The sequence below is a fragment of the Triturus cristatus genome, chromosome 2_1 (assembly GCF_964204655.1).
Source record: "Triturus cristatus chromosome 2_1, aTriCri1.1, whole genome shotgun sequence".
Classification (NCBI taxonomy): Eukaryota; Metazoa; Chordata; class Amphibia; order Caudata; family Salamandridae; genus Triturus; species Triturus cristatus.
This window is the reverse complement of record NC_140581.1, coordinates 128,558,173-128,576,762: the sequence shown is the minus strand read 5'-3', so window position 1 is coordinate 128,576,762 and position 18,590 is coordinate 128,558,173. Positions and strand designations below refer to the sequence as shown.

At 42.6% G+C, this 18,590-nt stretch overlaps 1 protein-coding gene across 1 annotated transcript in view; it reads left to right on the top strand.

Moving 5' to 3' along the window:
* The window catches only part of TPGS2 (tubulin polyglutamylase complex subunit 2), a 129,383-nt gene that overhangs the window by 71,330 nt on the left and 39,463 nt on the right, over window positions 1-18,590 (top strand). The window contains exon 4 of the mRNA XM_085628920.1: window positions 17,358-17,489. Within this exon, the coding sequence (XP_085485046.1) occupies window positions 17,358-17,489 (132 nt within the window). The remainder of the gene's footprint in view (window positions 1-17,357; window positions 17,490-18,590) is intronic.

The window sequence follows — 18,590 nt, the reverse complement described above, 5'->3', positions numbered from 1 at the left end:
TTCCTTATTTAGGTATCGGGCAGGGTGCATTGATTACCTTCTCTTTTGCATTCTCTCTTTCCTAGAAAGTTCAGGTTTTTATGCATTCTCTTTTTTCCAATTAGCGAAACAAAAATATAAAAAAAAGCGTGCCTCCCTCTTCTGTGCGTACCCTTCAGTGTGGATTTCCAGCAGTGTCTAGGACGCGTGAAGCAGTTCTTAGTTGGTTACTCATATAAAAGGCATCTGTTTGGCCGTTGGGATCTTGCACCAAATGAAATCTTCTGTCTTCTCTGTTGAAGTTCATGCTGGGTCACTGAGGAATTATCTCTTGTTTAGGAAAGAAATCCACAATGAAGCATTACCTGGAGCTTATATCATTATGGAAGCTGCTGCATCTTGGTACAATGAGTCTATTATTGGGCATAAAATATTATATTTTACTACTGTCTTCTCTGGTCCTCGGCATTCTCCGGGTGAATGCATATATCCGTATCATCCCCGAGCTGAAACACAGCCTTTTCGAAACAGGTAAAAGGTATTTCAGAGACATGCATCTTTCTTGAACTGCACTGGCCAGGACTATACGGAATTCCCCAGCTTGTTGGGTTTTTTTCCTCAAATTTAGATATATCCCGCCACAAAGTCACAAAATATTTCTGATTTTGAAAACCTCACTCCTGTTCTGTGTCTCTGCAAAGAATATTTGGTATGCTAGGAAGGGAGGATAGGCCTCCTTCACTTCAATTCTTAACCGACAAATGTAACTTCTACCCCAGTGTTTTCGATTGAGACCCCAGTCTTGGTGTATGCTCCTTCTCTTCTGCCAGCACTAATCTTTGTTCATCTGTATTTTTAAGAACTGCTCAATCGCCAGGCACTCTTGCATGTAAAGTGTATTACAGCAAAGTTAGTGCCCCTCCTACAGTTCTACTTTTGCCATCTTCACCTCCTCCTTTTCTAGTCAAACTGCTCCCTCCACAGTGTCTTTGGATGAAGAGGAGCTGTCTGACACTCAGCTGATCTGGCTACAAATGTAGTGTAGATAGTTCTGTCACCAGTATGATCTGGCCCTTTATTTTATATGAGCTGGTAAACTGTTTGGAAAAAACATTCATGTTTCTGCAGCAGGTGCATACTCTTGTTGATTTCCGATACCTTACCTGATGACAAGGAGCCTCCACCTTCACTACACAAGTCGAGGGTGGACTTTAGCACAACACGTATTCTAAAACTGAACAGGACCTGCTGAATCTCACCAGATAATATATTTTTGTAATATAGCAGAGGCATACAATTCACTTAGTTTTCAAAACCTGCTGCCTTTAAGTTTTTCAACATTAGCTCCTTCTGCAGCAGTTGAACCTTTTCTCGCTGTGGGACAATATTTAGTTTTACAGTCTATCATTCCCTGGCCACTAGGATGTAAAGAGTATTTGACCTGCTACCTTTCTCAAGCACATAAATGCAGCTTTGCTTATCGCAACTTATAATTTAAAGAATTGAGAAAGCTTATAAAGTTTTTTTCTCCCTGAGGGTGCAGAAGTATAGATTGCGATTTCGATCGAACAGTAGATCCGTTGCTTCTTCAAGCCAATACTACAGAAAAAAATGTTAGTCTGACTTCTCATTGGGGATGCAAGAAGGTCTCCTAAAGATCTTGGAACCTGCATCATCTTCACTAGGTAGTCTCCTCTAGTCACCATCTCTGAACACTCATCATTGAGGATTAATGAGTGGACAACATTAACAATGATAGTTGTAGTGTACACCTTCCTTTAGTGCCTCCTACACGTTCCTCAACATTACCTATATATCTCATGAGTTGCTGAAAGAAACGGAAAAACGCCTTCGAGTTACTCTTCAGAATGAAAAAAGGCCTAGTATTTTATTCACCAAAACAAATGTGTGAGGTCAACAATATATCTTTAAAACCTCAGTGTGTTTCTCCTAGTGGACTCTTTCCTCAGGGGTGTGCTAGCGGACATTTTTTGTGGCCATCCTTATATAGGATAACATCCACAACCAGGATGCACTTATCAATTCGTCCAAACAGTAAAGGGCAGTACTTGAGATGGTCTATAGAATATCATGATGTACTTGAATTTATAAACCCATGTTCCCCATTTTGGATGATCATCTAATCCAACGCCAGCTTCACATGCTTGTTTAGAGAATCCTCTATCAGTGCTCGATCTGAAATTTTTCCTTAATCTGAAAAAGTTTCATCTGATTCCATCCCAGAGGTACCATACATAGGTATAAACTCTGCAGTGGGTCATGTATTTCTCCCTTAGATGAGCATTATCTCCCTGAAACCGGCAGAGGTGAATAGATTTGATTTGCTGCATAGTAACTTCCTAGACTCTCAGGTCTGATGGCCTCTTGCTTCCATGTTTGACCCTTTGCTCAGCTTCAGATGAGATTTGTGCTCTGCCAGCAATCTTGGAACTGTTCACTTTCTCGAACCATAATGAAGATAATCGTGCCATTCATCTGTTACTCTGTTCACCTATGAGCATTAAAGGGCCAACTCGTTGACTGGTCCATTTTCAGGCTCGAATCACAACTTTACGGTTACTATGTCTTTATCCCAGTATATTTTTGGAATGTCCAGAACAAACACCAGCACATCAGTCACCTGGAGTTCAGGATATCATTTGGGGCTAAAATCAATCAATTAATCACTCCGTTTCATTTATACAGCGCACAGCTGCTTCAAAAGTAGCGTCTCTGAGCTAGTAGAAAGACTGCATACTATTATTAATGTTAATGTTAAGGGCATTTCTAAAGCACGGACGGTTACCCAAGGGTGTCCTGGCGCTACCTGCACAAATAAAGGTTAAAGAGCCAGGTGAGCAGGCACAGGGCAATTAGCACTAAACTTCATTAAAGAAGAAAGTCTTTGGTTTCTTTTTGAAGATGGACTCCAAGGGGGCCAAACATAAACTAATATGAGGTGAGTTCCATGGTTTAGCCATAAGAAATGCGAAAGATCTGCCACCTTTTCTAGTTTTAAGAATTTTTGGAACTTAAAGCAACCTGAACTAATGAGAATTTAAAGATGTAACATGTATTTAACATAACATAACGCCAAAGTGAGCACTTTAAATTGGATGGGTTTAAGCACTGACAGTCACTGTAGGAGTTTCAAATGAGGACAAATTGGGTGCCTACATAGAATTTTCAAGATCAGTTTTGCTGCAGCATTCTGCATAATCAGTAGCCTTTGAACCAAAAAGGGAAGAAGGCGCGGATAGACTATTCTCATAGTCCAGTCTAGAAGTTATAACCATGTGACCAATAGTCTTTTGTGTATATTCAGGCAAAAAATGCAGTATATATTTGAGCGATTTAAGTTTTGCGAACCACACAGTAGAAATGTGTTGAATTTGGATTAGAAAGGAAAGATTATAATCAAATGTTATTCCCAGGTTTCTAGCCGAAGAGGTAGGGGCCGTTGGAGGGATGAGTTCATCCGGCTTTCAACTGCTTGGATCAGGCAAGCACTTAGCCAAAGAAGAGAATTTCAGTTTTTTCTGAGTTTAATTTAAGGAAATTTTAGTTCATCAAACCCCTCACACTCCACATATGCATTGCTTAAAGGGTCTCATCTTTATGTTCCTGTAACAACAGGGGAAGTTGGGTGTCATGTACATAAGATATTAGTTGAATGCTCCAAGATTCGATTAACTTGGCCAGAGGTTCCAGTTATAAATTAGTGTGAGGATCAAGGCTGAGCTCTGCGGAACTCCATAATCAAGTGGTTTCGAAGTAGATGTAAATGGATGAAGATACAAAGGCTGAGATCTACCCTTAAGGAAGGATTTTTGCCAAGCAAATCCTGACCTCGAATACCAGCCATTCTGACCCTATCCAGAAGGAGCGAATGTGAGAGCGTGTCAAATGCGGCTGATAGATCAAGCTAGACTACGATGGCCAAACATCCCTTATCAAAATTCCCTTTAATGAATTCAGTAAACTGTAGATTGTCAGTTAAACATGCTGGGGACATTGCCGACCTCATCCTTGCCCAGGATCTTGACCTTGTGATGCTGACAGAATCCTGGCTAAATGACTCTGCTGCTCCCAACCTGGACATTTTAATGCCTCCCAACTGCGATATCATTAGGTTGGACAGAACTAGTGGTCAAGGTGGAGGCATCGCATGTTTACATTGTAGCAATTTAACAGTGAAAGTACTCCATGCTGACCTCCTGCCGTCTTGTGAATACCTATGCATTGAAGTGACTGGTTGCAACAACCACTCATGCAAACTACACATGTTTTGCCACCCCCCTTGCCACAACCTTCCCTTCCCATAACAGATCATGGACATTATCTCAGCCAATACTGATTTCCATGGCACGCAGATGTTCCTGGGAGATTTCAACCTCCACTGGAACAATGTGAATGATGTGGTGGTCAATAGCCTTAAATTCTTCCTACTAAACCTCAACCTAATCCAACTCTGCGGCAGCCCAACTCATACCAAAGGAGCTACCTTAGATCTTGTCATTGGTCAACCCAACTCCATCCTCCTGGATTCGATCCTCCCATGTGATTGGACAGATCATTATTGTATTACCTTCCTCATCCTGGAATCGGGTTGAGTAAGTAGAACCCAACCTAAGAAACCAAAACAGTTGAAAAGATGTCTACCGAACATCAACACACAAGATATGACTGCTCTCTGTGATAACACCCTGCCCACTCCCTTGAACATGTCGGATGTCTAAGACCTTACAGCCCTCTATAACTACTCAATGCTTAAGGTACTAGACTCGGTTGCACCACTACAGCTTAAAAAAATGTCCTCTAAACTCTCCAAACCGTGGTTGAATGATTGTCTTAATTCCGAAAGAAGAAATTTAAGACTTGCGTAAAGGTTGTGGAGATCCCATCCCTCCCTTGAACATCTCTGTATATCCCTGAGAAGCATATACAAGAAACGCATCAGATGCTTGAAGGCCACCTTCTTTAGAACTCAACTAGAGCAAACAAAAAACCGTCCCAAAAAACTGTTCGAACTCATCAAGTCCCAAGCGACCATTCATCCTAATCTCTCGTCACTGGGTCATGGGACATTGCCAAACTGTGAAGAATTTGCTGATTTCTTCACTGATAAGACTATTAAGATTGAAACTGAATTACGCTCTGCCCTTGATCACCTGTTGATCAGTTCACTGAATACCCTACGTCCCCCAGGGTGGGACACCACTGACCCTGCGCTGCCCTACCTCCCCAAAAACAATGCTTCCTGGAGTCTGTTGCAAACCTTGGAAGAATGCACTATACGCAAAATCCTGATCAAGATTCCCTTTAACGAATTAAACCTTCCAATCCCTAAAACAACCCTCTGCCATCAAACCTTTTCCAGGAAGTTAGATCCTCCTTACCAACAATTTGGACTACGATCGTCAATGCATCACTTTGACAAGGTGCTATTCTGGATTGCCTAAAATCAGGTCAAGTTCCCCCGATTCTGAAGAAACCTTCTGCTGATCCCACGGACTTTCATAACTTTCACCCAGACTCTAACATCCCCACCTTGGCAAAGCTCCTGGAAAAATGTGTGCTCGCACAACTCTGTAACCACATAAACTATTTCCAACTCCTGCGAAGTGGGTCGCACACCGCTCGTCATACTAGCAAATAGCCCCATAGGATTCTGGAGAATGTAGTGACAGCGGCGGGTACACCTATGCCACGAGTAAAAAGTTTAAAATGCCATCCCTGGACACGTGTTTCGAGGTAATTGCCTCTCGTCAGCAGGGAGCAGGTACGTATGCGGGGTGCTGTAGACTGCCAAAAATTATCAGGTATAGTACCTCTCACGGCGCGCGGGTGCGGGATCCGGGCTCGTCAACCCATAGCTCAGGGAGCTTTAAATACAAAATGCGAAGTGGGTCGCACACCGCTCGTCATACTAGCAAATAGCCCCATAGGATTCTGGAGAATGTAGTGACAGCGGCGGGTACACCTATGCCACGAGTAAAAAGTTTAAAATGCCATCCCTGGACACGTGTTTCGAGGTAATTGCCTCTCGTCAGCAGGGAGCAGGTACGTATGCGGGGTGCTGTAGACTGCCAAAAATTATCAGGTATAGTACCTCTGACGAGCAGTGTGCGACCTACTTTGTTTATGTATTTAAGCTCCCTCGAGCGATTTGGGCTGACGAGCCTGGGTTCCGCACCTGCGTGCCGTGAGAGGTATTTTACCTTTAATATTTTGGCAGTCTACCTGGCACCCCACATACCTACCTGCTCCCTGCTGACGAGAGGCAATTACCTCGAAACACGTGTCCAGGGATGGCATTATAGTGACATACTCGTGGCATAGGCGTACTCACCGTTGCTACTACATTATCCAGAGTTCTATGGGGCTATTTGCTGGTATGACGAGCAGTGTGCGACCTACTTTGTTTTTGTATTTAAGCTCCCTCGAGCGATTTGGGCTGACGAGCCTGGGTTCCGCACCTGCGTGCCGTGAGAGGTATTTTACCTTTAATATTTTGGCAGTCTACTTGGCACCCCACATACCTACCTGCTCCCTGCTGACGAGAGGCAATTACCTCGAAACACGTGTCCAGGGATGGCATTATAGTGACATACTCGTGGCATAGGCGTACTCACCGTTGCTACTACATTATCCAGAGTTCTATGGGGCTATTTGCTGGTATGACGAGCAGTGTGCGACCTACTTTGTTTTTGTATTTAAGCTCCCTCGAGCGATTTGGGCTGACGAGCCTGGGTTCCGCACCTGCGTGCCGTGAGAGGTATTTTACCTTTAATATTTTGGCAGTCTACTTGGCACCCCACATACCTACCTGCTCCCTGCTGACGAGAGGCAATTACCTCGAAACACGTGTCCAGGGATGGCATTATAGTGACATACTCGTGGCATAGGCGTACTCACCGTTGCTACTACATTATCCAGAGTTCTATGGGGCTATTTGCTGGTATGACGAGCAGTGTGCGACCTACTTTGTTTATGTATTTAAGCTCCCTCGAGCGATTTGGGCTGACGAGCCTGGGTTCCGCACCTGCGTGCCGTGAGAGGTATTTTACCTTTAATATTTTGGCAGTCTACTTGGCACCCCACATACCTACCTGCTCCCTGCTGACGAGAGGCAATTACCTCGAAACACGTGTCCAGGGATGGCATTATAGTGACATACTCGTGGCATAGGCGTACTCACCGCTGCTACTACATTATCCAGAGTTCTATGGGGCTATTTGCTGGTATGACGAGCAGTGTGCGACCTACTTTGTTTATGTATTTAAGCTCCCTCGAGCGATTTGGGCTGACGAGCCTGGGTTCCGCACCTGCGTGCCGTGAGAGGTATTTTACCTTTAATATTTTGGCAGTCTACTTGGCACCCCACATACCTACCTGCTCCCTGCTGACGAGAGGCAATTACCTCGAAACACGTGTCCAGGGATGGCATTATAGTGACATACTCGTGGCATAGGCGTACTCACCGTTGCTACTACATTATCCAGAGTTCTATGGGGCTATTTGCTGGTATGACGAGCAGTGTGCGACCTACTTTGTTTATGTATTTAAGCTCCCTCGAGCGATTTGGGCTGACGAGCCTGGGTTCCGCACCTGCGTGCCGTGAGAGGTATTTTACCTTTAATATTTTGGCAGTCTACTTGGCACCCCACATACCTACCTGCTCCCTGCTGACGAGAGGCAATTACCTCGAAACACGTGTCCAGGGATGGCATTATAGTGACATACTCGTGGCATAGGCGTACTCACCGTTGCTACTACATTATCCAGAGTTCTATGGGGCTATTTGCTGGTATGACGAGCAGTGTGCGACCTACTTTGTTTATGTATTTAAGCTCCCTCGAGCGATTTGGGCTGACGAGCCTGGGTTCCGCACCTGCGTGCCGTGAGAGGTATTTTACCTTTAATATTTTGGCAGTCTACTTGGCACCCCACACACCTACCTGCTCCCTGCTGACGAGAGGCAATTACCTCGAAACACGTGTCCAGGGATGGCATTATAGTGACATACTCGTGGCATAGGCGTACTCACCGTTGCTACTACATTATCCAGAGTTCTATGGGGCTATTTGCTGGTATGACGAGCAGTGTGCGACCTACTTTGTTTATGTATTTAAGCTCCCTCGAGCGATTTGGGCTGACGAGCCTGGGTTCCGCACCTGCGTGCCGTGAGAGGTATTTTACCTTTAATATTTTGGCAGTCTACTTGGCACCCCACATACCTACCTGCTCCCTGCTGACGAGAGGCAATTACCTCGAAACACGTGTCCAGGGATGGCATTATAGTGACATACTCGTGGCATAGGCGTACTCACCGTTGCTACTACATTATCCAGAGTTCTATGGGGCTATTTGCTGGTATGACGAGCAGTGTGCGACCTACTTTGTTTATGTATTTAAGCTCCCTCGAGCGATTTGGGCTGACGAGCCTGGGTTCCGCACCTGCGTGCCGTGAGAGGTATTTTACCTTTAATATTTTGGCAGTCTACTTGGCACCCCACATACCTACCTGCTCCCTGCTGACGAGAGGCAATTACCTCGAAACACGTGTCCAGGGATGGCATTATAGTGACATACTCGTGGCATAGGCGTACTCACCGTTGCTACTACATTATCCAGAGTTCTATGGGGCTATTTGCTGGTATGACGAGCAGTGTGCGACCTACTTTGTTTATGTATGTATTTCCAACTCCTGGACCAATGCCAATCTGGATTCTGCCCGGGCCATAGTACAGAGTCTGCACTAACGCACATTCTCGATGATGCGCTAACAATGTTGGACCATAACGAGTCATGCCTATTGATCCTTCTTGACCTTTCATCAGCATTCGATACTGTCAAACACGATAACCTAATTGACGTCCTGGAACACAGGATGGGGTTGTCTGGGACTGTTCTAAACTGGTTTTCTTGGTTCCTTCAGAATAGATCCCAAAGCTTCAAGGTGAACCAAACCCTGTCCCATCCTGCACCAGTCACTCTGGGGGTTCCCCAGGGTTCTGCGCTTTCCCCCACGCTCTTTAACCTGCTCATGGAGCCTCTGACAGAAATTCTGAAATCATCGCGCATTCACTATCACATTTATGCAGATGATACCCAACTATACCTGAAGATCTCCTCCTCCGAGGACATTCAGTCCCTCAACTCAGTCCTGCTGGAAACACAAAGCTGGCTGACACGTAACCACCTGAAGCTTAATGCTCTAAAAACAGAATTCCTCCTAATCTCACCCCTCAAACAATCTCAGATCATCGAACAATGGTTGAATCAGCTTACTGCTCTTAATTGTAAACCTCACCTCATTGATTTGGCATTCTCTCTGGGTATTATATTAGACAATAGTCTGAACATGCAGAAACATATTAGTTCCCTCACCAAGGGAGCAAACTTCCAACTCAGCAGCCTAAGAAGACTCAAACCTTATCTACCTGCTCATGGCGTAAAGGTTGCATGCAAGCATTAGTGATCTCAAAGCTGGATTATGGCAGTGCAACCATATTTTTCCGGACTTGCTGGCCCTGAATTGGCTTCCTTATGAAGCTCGGATACAGTTAAAAATTGCATGCATGGCACACAAAGCCATCCACTTCGAGACCCCACTTTACCTCGCTCAGAAGCTTGAGCTTTCATGTGGTTCGAGAGCCTCCAGTAGCGCCAGCACCATTTTGCTCAAACCACAAAAATTCAAGACAAAAAAGACCTACAATCGAGCCTTCTCAGGATCTGGAACTCCCTTCCCCCCGAAGTCAGGGTGAACCCTTCCACTGCCCTCTTCAAAAAAGAAGTCAAAGGGCTCTTGATGAAGACATTTCTGCCTCAGTCAGGCTTCTCCATTGGACTCTGAGGCCAAAGGTGTTTATTTGTGGCCCAGCTGCCTAGCTCACGAGAATGTAGGACATTACAAGACTGTGATTTTTTCGCTTTGTTGATTCTGCTGTTTGCTTGTACCCTTCTTGATTCATAAACTGTAAAGCGCTCTGATACCCTCGGTGGTCATGTTCGCGCTATATAAAACTTTCTAAGTACAACAAATCAATAAATAAGTAACTTCCAACAAGGTGGATTCAGTATTAAATCCCCGTTGGACACCAGATTGGGAATACAAGTGCTGCGTTTACTGCCTGTTATCCAATTTCTACAGAATTGTAGCAGTAGCAAAATTGGTCTAAAGTTGCTTAGTATTGCAGGATTAACCTTTTGCTTCCTTAATAGTGGAAGCAGAAAAGCCTGCTTCCAACAAAGGGGAAAAGATAGGATTCCAGGAAATGATTTAACATTTTATTGTGTAGTGTAATAATAATAGATGAGGCAAGATTTTAAATGAATAGCAGACATGGATCGCCAGGAGATCCAGATTTTTATTTAGCAAGTTCCCTTGCTAAATCATCAACTGATATAGGGTCAAAATTAAGTTTTTGAGGACTGAAGTCTAACAGACTGATAGAGGGGTCTCTGCAATAAACTTCAAATAAATGTTTTGAATCTTCTCTTCGCAAAACTGAGATAAGTCATTGCATAATTCAACTGACGTAAAAATTATGTTTTTCGTTGCCTCCGAGTATAAAAAAGAATGAACAATTTTAGACCATTCATGAGAAGAGTTAAAAGCTGTTGCAATGTTAGAAGAGAAATATTCTCTTTGGGTTTTTCGAATAGATTTACGAATGTTTTTTAATGCTAATTTATATTTAATTTTTGCATCAATACTATGAGATTTTCACCACTTTTCCAAATTTTACAGCAACTCTTTCACCTCCTATAGGGAGAATGAAGACTAGGGGGCAGTCGGTTGAGACTTTCTGGCTACATGATTTTGTAGCAGAGCAATGCGATCAAGAGCATTGGTTATCCAGTCATTAAAATGCATCATATCAGTATCGAGACAGCTTGTTAAAGATGCAAGAGAAGATTGCAAGTTCTATAAGAAAACCATGTCAGAAATGTTATGCCAAGCTAGATTGATGATTTTTCTAGGTCTTTCTGACTTAATCTAAAATTGAGTGAGACTGGCACCAGGAAGTGATCGTACCAGAAAACCTTGCTGCAAAGTTGAAACTCTTTACAGACATTCTCTCTGTGGTGTCTTATCTACTGAGGAAGATAACATTGGAAACTGAATTTCTAAGAAGTTAAGATCTTTTTTCACCTTTGGTTATTTGCAAATAGACCTTTTGCCATGAGAAACTACTCTTTGGGTCTGGACTCTGCATCTCACCTGGAGCTGGGAAAAAGTCCCTGGAAGATGCTCTAATGAAAATCAAGAAATTCTTCACTTTCTGCTTGATATTGACACTTCATTTTTAATTGCATCATGTTTGGTTCATGGATGTCCTACTTTCTTGCAGAACAAAATCTTTATCCTCGGCAGGGAGAGTTGATTCTTCTTTCACCTCTCCCTTTCAATGATTAACTTGAGGGCCTTAAAAGCTAGCTTACTTTAATTTGTGTTTTTCCAATGAAAATATTGCTGTTATGTGTGTGGCTAAAAAGCGTTTACCCAAAAAACCCTATAAAAATAAGTGGCTACGATTTTGTCAATGGACTCTGGAAACGAATGTACAAACTCCGAAGTGTTCTCTAAACAGTGTTGTAGGTTGCATTGCGTATTTAGATGGATGCTAGTGGGCACATTTTTCCAGCCTTTGGTACTTAACTTGGATACTCCCAATGACCTCTATATCTTTAACAGGAAACTGTGAAGCCTCATTTTCAGAATCCCCTATATCTCCATTCTTAGTTAAGGAGCATGCTTCTCAATGAATTTAGATTTTGTCTTTGCCATTTAAATCTCACTCGATTTGCGTCTGTGGCTTCATATGAAGTATTTGTTGACATGGAGGATGGCTTTCTTGATGCCGATCACCTCTGCCATGATGTCTTGGTAGCATTCGTTTCTTTCATTTGAAGAACCACATATTGTCTTACAATGGGATACATTTTTTCTTTGAATGGTTCCTTCTGTTGTTCTGTGTTTCACACAAATCAAGAGAGTATTTTCGTCTTTCAGTCTACACCTGTTCATGTTAGAATGAAGCAATCTCACAGAATCTAGAGATTGTAAGTTTGTGGCCAAAAAAACTTCATGTTGTCTGTGCATCTGTTTGTGACAGTTGCATGTTTCAACCACGCATGCATTTACCACACATGCCTTTACAACGCGGTCTGAGACACTAATGAGTCTTTACAATGCATTCCTTCACCAAGCAAGTCTTTACAACGACTTGCGTTAGGGAAAGCGCTGGACTTTGGAATAGCATAATTTACATTTCCAACTCCAGTCTGCGCAAAAGTATGGAAAGTGTTGTACTTAAAGTACAACATCAGCCCAACAATGCTTTCCCTAAGGCAAGTCTTTGTAACGACATGCGCGGAAAAGAAATGCATTGTAAAGACGCATTTGTGGTTCGGACCATGTTGTAAAGGCACAGCGTGGATCGAGCCATGTGGTAAAGGCCATTTCTGACATATACTGTTCTTTCACTAGGCAATTAGTCAGAAAAACACATTCTTTCTGGTGGATAGTCTCTTGCATTTCAGAAATCCTCCCCATTATAAGAGTTCCGTACATAATAGACTTCATGTACATTCCACAAGAGCAAAGGCAACTTCGGTGGTGATCCAAAGGCATGTTCCCATTGCAGATGTAAACAATAAAGAAGGGTTTGTAGTGATGCGGTATGCGATGGAGCTCACTTGTGTGTACGTTCGTTTGTAGAATTATAAACTGTGCCACAGGCAGGGGTAGAACCCTAAACCCCCTAAGTAGACCGAGGACTGTGATTGATTGAAAGCAAGTGGCCTGTGCACACGTGGTCCGTGTATTACAGCATAAAAGCAGGACGTAAAGGTTAAAACAACCAGAAATCGTAACCACAACACTAGTCCAATGTGATGTTTTTTTCTTGATTTAATGTAGATCCGATGCCCAGCCAACATGTGTTTCGTCAGGGTGTGAACCCACGACTTCTTCAGGGCTACAAGGATGTACAATGGCAATGTGTAGGACATTGTTGCATATCATTTCAGACATAAAGAACAGATATGGGCGAAGACTGTGACTCAAGTGCAACCGCACCCCTAGTGAAAAGACCACTCCTTAAGTAATGATCGCAAGAGTAATATCAAAACGTTTCATGATCACCACGGTGCCAGTACGGTGTGAGTGTGAACCAGACAACGTTATTCTAAACAACATCTTCTCTAAATATAAACAATAACAGAGTCAACGAATGGGTATATGGAATCTATGTACTGCCATGTATGACATCTCACGTGCGTTAATGGCCAGTATAGACTAACATATAATTTGCCTGTGATGATGGCATACGATTCAAAACAACTTTACAGGATGATTGAACCAAAAGGTTACATTTAGTAAATAGACAGAACATAATCCATGGCAAATGAAAAAAAGAAGAAGTAGATGAAAGAGAATTGAAGGAATAAAGGGAAAGGAGCAAGGAGTATAAGACGTGTCATCTCATATTTGATAAAACGCCTGATTCCTTAGAAAAATGTTCATTATTAAGACTTCTTACCTATTGGACTGACGGAAAAAGAGGAGTAAACTATTAAAAGTACAGATTAAACATCAGTAGGGGTTTAAAGGCTCACCTCCCTGCCGGTTGTACTTCTGTCCCGGCTGTACGGGGTACGCAACTCTGGAAGATGTGCTTGAATTAAGATGGTGGTCAGTACCACACAAAAAGATTTCCCTGTAGGAAAAGGGCGGAACAGTACATGTCAGGACGGTGGGAGAACGTGTGTAACCTGAGATGTATAAACCAAAGCTAAAGTAGTGCAAAGCAAAGCCTACTATTGTCGTAACTCCAAAAAGGGAGAGTCGCCACTCCAAACAACGTAACAGGATCGTGTAAATCAAATACCCGGCAGAAATATGTGCCAGAAAGTGCTTATAATCGCTACGTAATACCAAGCTATTATTAGGCCCTCTAGGTGTTGTTAGTCCAAAGGGGAATGTGGCCACTCAGAACGGTGAAGCCCATGCAGGGTGGATATGAGCCAAACGAGCACTAGTAACATTATATACCACAGGACAACGCGATAACATGTCCATGTCGCTGTATCAAATAAGATTAGCGAGTGCCGGCACGTTGCCTAAGTCAATGCTGGATGTTTAGAGTATATATGCGAAGCGTGGTATACAAAGGGTCAGTGGCAAAGCCCTAAAATCTGCCCTAAGCGCAATCCAAGCCAATCACACACAGATAGTATCCGGAAAAGGATAATTACCTTAGGAAGTTTGTAAGCCGAGAGAAGCGAGTACGCTGTGAGATCCCTTGACCTGCGAAAAACCGGAAGCTATCTCCGCAATTCGTATCGTCTATTTGTACTCATATCCTGAGAGATAGACTGTCAACTTCATTTCCGGAGGGCAACCCGGAAGTGAGTATGAGGCAAGCGCGTCCACGAAGTGTATTCAAATACCGAGAGACTGAAAGCTCACAAGGGAAGCATGCCTGCGATAATCTGAAGCATATCAGCGCATCTGTCGGTTAAAGGGGGACCCGTGAAGTAAAAAAATTACAAAATGTAACAAAATTTAGAAAGAAAGGTGATCTCCGACGAGGGGTAACAGTAGTGACAATGCTACCAAAGTGAATCGGCCACTACAGGGAGAGTATGTCAAGAGAAACGACAGAGTAGGATAGTAAGAGAGGCACAAGAGTATACACGAAAATATGATCATCCAGCAGAGATGTCCTATTAACAAGATATCTCATACAAATATCTGTGATTAAAAATTCCATAGTTCAGTAAAACGCACTTGATCAGAAGAATAAAGTATACAGACAATGCATCAAGATCATAACAGATAATCAGATTTATACAATTCTGTGAAACAGCTAGGCACAATGGATAAATAGATAGCCATGATCACAGCAAAGACAGTGTGATACTAATGTGTACGTCAGAATGCATATGTATGTTATCTATGCAGAGCATATATCAACAATGGCTAAACAAAATCTGTAATCTTGTATATCAGTACACCTATTATATTACACTGGGGGTAAAATTACATATCTAGTCACCTAGGAAAAATTGCAGCTCATGGTCTGTGTTGAGACCTAGCTCAACCGCTTTAAGACGCATTATCCAAGTAGCGATTATAGGCACTTTCTGGCACATATTTCTGCCGGGTATTTGATTTACGCGATCCTGTTACGTTGTTTGGAGTGGCGACTCTCCCTTTTTGGAGTTACGACAATAGTAGGCTTTGCTTTGCACTACTTTAGCTTTGGTTTATACATCTCAGGTTACACACGTTCTCCCACCGTCCTGACATGTACTGTTCCGCCCTTTTCCTACAGGGAAATCTTTTTGTGTGGTACTGACCACCATCTTAATTCAAGCACATCTTCCACGTTGCTTACCCCGTACTGCCGGGGCGGAAGTACAACCGGCGGAGAGGTGAGCCTTTAAACCCCTACTGATGTTTAATCTGTACTTTTAATAGTTTTAGTCGGCGCTTTTACTCACTAGGTTCCTACACATTTTTTGTAATTACAGATTACTCCTCTTTTTCCGTCAGTCCAATAGGTAAGAAGTCTTAATACTGTACATTTTTGTTGGGAATCAGACGTTTTATCAAATATGAGATGACCCATCTCATACTCCTTGCTCCTTTCCCTTTATTACTTCAATTCTCTTTCATCTACTTCTTCTTCTTTTTTTTTTTCATTTGCCATGGATTTTGTTCTGTCTATTTACTAAATGTAACCTTTTGGTTCAATGATCCTGTGAAGTTGTTTTGAATCGTATGCCATCATCACATGGCCAATTATATGTTAGTCTATACTGGCGATTAACTCACGTGAGATGTTATTCATGGCGGTACCTAGATTCCATCTACCCATTCATTGACTCTGTTAATGTTTATATTTAGAGAAGATGTTGTTTAGAATAATGTCCGGTTCACACTCACACCGTACTGGCACCGTGGTGATCATGAAACGGTTTGATATTACTCTTGCGATCATTACTTAGGGAGTGGTCTTTTCACTAGGGGTGCGGTTGCACTTGAGTCACAGTCTTCGCCCATATCTGTTCTTTATGTCTGGAATAATATGCAACAATGTCTTACACATTGCCATTGTACATCTTTGTAGCCCTGAAGGAGTTGTGGGTTCACACCCTGACGAAACATGTGTTGGCTGGGCATCGGATCTACATTAAATCAAGAAAAAAGGTCACATTGGACTACTGTTGTTGTTACGATTTCTGGTTGTTTTAACCTTTACGTGCTGCATTTATGCTGTAATACACGGACCACTTGTGCACTGGCCACTTGTTTTCACCCATTGCCGATGTAGGTAGGGCTGCACCATGAAGGCTTTTGCGAACTCTGTTGTCTGGGCATATGTTCAATAATGGATACAGCTTATGGCCAGAAAGTTTTACCCAACCTGTTTCATTGAAGACTAGGAGCAAAATGCATCTCCCAGTCTCCATTTGTTAAAAATGCTGAAATCTGATTCATAACCAGTACGGAAAAAGGACGATCAGGATGACCGAGTAAACAAACATTACTTCAATAGGAAATGTCATACTTTTAGTACTTGCTGTCCTTCCATCATAACATCACCCCTCTATCTCATGAGTTAGCATTCACTTTGCTGAAACTTTGCATGACAAAAAAGTTCTAAATGTGGTTGGCGAGACATCAGTAGTGAGTGGAGTGTGTGATGCTTATAAGGATCTTTATAGTAATAGTGAGCTTTTTAGAGAATCTTTTTCCACTAGATCAATTCATTCCAGCTAGTTTTGAAAGAGAGGGTAAGAACTAAAAATTACCAAAATGAATACAGATATAATCTTTACTGTTTATCAAAATAACTGCATAAACACAGAGAAAAGACATGTAGCATCCAATTCAAAATAATCTATCAGACTGGGAAATCTGAGATGTTCACAGCATCTTTCAAATTCTAATATGCCAAACATTTGTAGCAGTTTACTTATATCTTATAGATGCACCATGCCTCTCAAATGTGCTTCAGGCATCTAAAGATTTGCTCCTATGGAAATTCTTGAGAGTATTGTATAAGTATATTGCAAGACAGAATGAATATGTGATGCTGCTGGTAAATGAGTCATTGCAATCATTACTATAGCTCATTGATCTCTCGGCCTTGGCTGAAGCGTATTAAGCATTCTTTTGGATTCCAGCATACAAGTGGGGTTGGTAACGTACACTGATCCTTCGGGTAACAATAATGGTAGCTAGTTCCTGGCACAGGTTCATAAGCACAACAACTTTTTTTAATCAAGCTTCTCTATGTATGTGGACCTGGATATCAGAATGAGCGGTAATTTAATCTCCTTTTAAATCCCAGGTAACCCTATGCAGCTGGGCTCCATGGTGATCAACAGTATCTCAAAGTTAAGCCGACTTGGGGAGCCTGCAATCTATACTTTGCCCAATGCTCCCTCGCTTGCTGACCTTGAAGATGATACAGATGATGAAGGTATGAAAGGCTGACTACAGCTTGCAAGCTCGGATGACTCATTTCTTTGTAAATGTCAGGCTATGCATGTTTTTGTTATGCTAAAAAATACTTGTCAAAATGTTCTAATGTAAAGCAGCGATGTTCCAATCACCTACGTTAGCATCCCACCAATTGGCAGCGCTCCTTTGTGTGGTCAATGAGGCAGTGGGGGCATCCTGTGAACAAGTGGCCATTTTCTTGCCCATTGTCGCTTCTTCCGTGGCCTGGGGCCGCCATTATGAAACCACCAAACACCAGCAACTCGGAAGTCAGTGACGCAAAGTCACATCAAGCCTCTTTAATGCCCATTTGCGAACTTCTGTTTTTTGCTTTAACCTTCCTCTTGGCCTCTGAGTAGTGTTTTGCCTTTATCCTGAGCCTGCTTTGACCACCTCTGTCTCTACTCTACCAACCTCTGTCTCTGCTGTATCTGCCTGCTGTTTTCTCTTAAGTCTTGTGTTCTGACCTCCTGGAAAACACATCTCCGAAGGAAATCTAATAAATATATGTTGTTTGTTTTTGCTATAATAATCTATTTTGCTACATGTATATGTATTGTGTGGTTTGATCGTATTGACTCCTTTTATATTGCCATATGTTGATGTGCACCATCCGGCAGTCCTTAAGTATCATTTAACTCCTGCTTCGGTGTCCCAAAGTCAATGGTGTTTTGAGCAATGGATATAGCTGCTGAAATGTTTGGCTAGAGTCTGGTTAGTCCTGGATGTAAGGTCCTCATATCAACAAGGTACTCACTCTTGACAACACCCCCACTGCTACAGAATGTTGAACCAGTAGGATGTGCATGGGTTGTCTGAGGAAGCAAAGATACTCCCAGTTGCACCAGTGAGGTAATGTTGTTTGTTGCTCAAGGACAGCGGTTCATTGGATTCTTATTGTTTTTCTTCCCAAACGTTCAGGTGCGTTGGCTGTATCCACTATGGAGCTCTCAAGGTTGGGGCAGACAGAGTCTGCACTGAGATCATTTCAAGTAATGCATTTGCCATTTGGAGTTGTCTAAGTCCCACTGATTTTTCCTGTGTAGCATTTGAAGCAGTTGAGTAGACTTTCAGAGTTGCT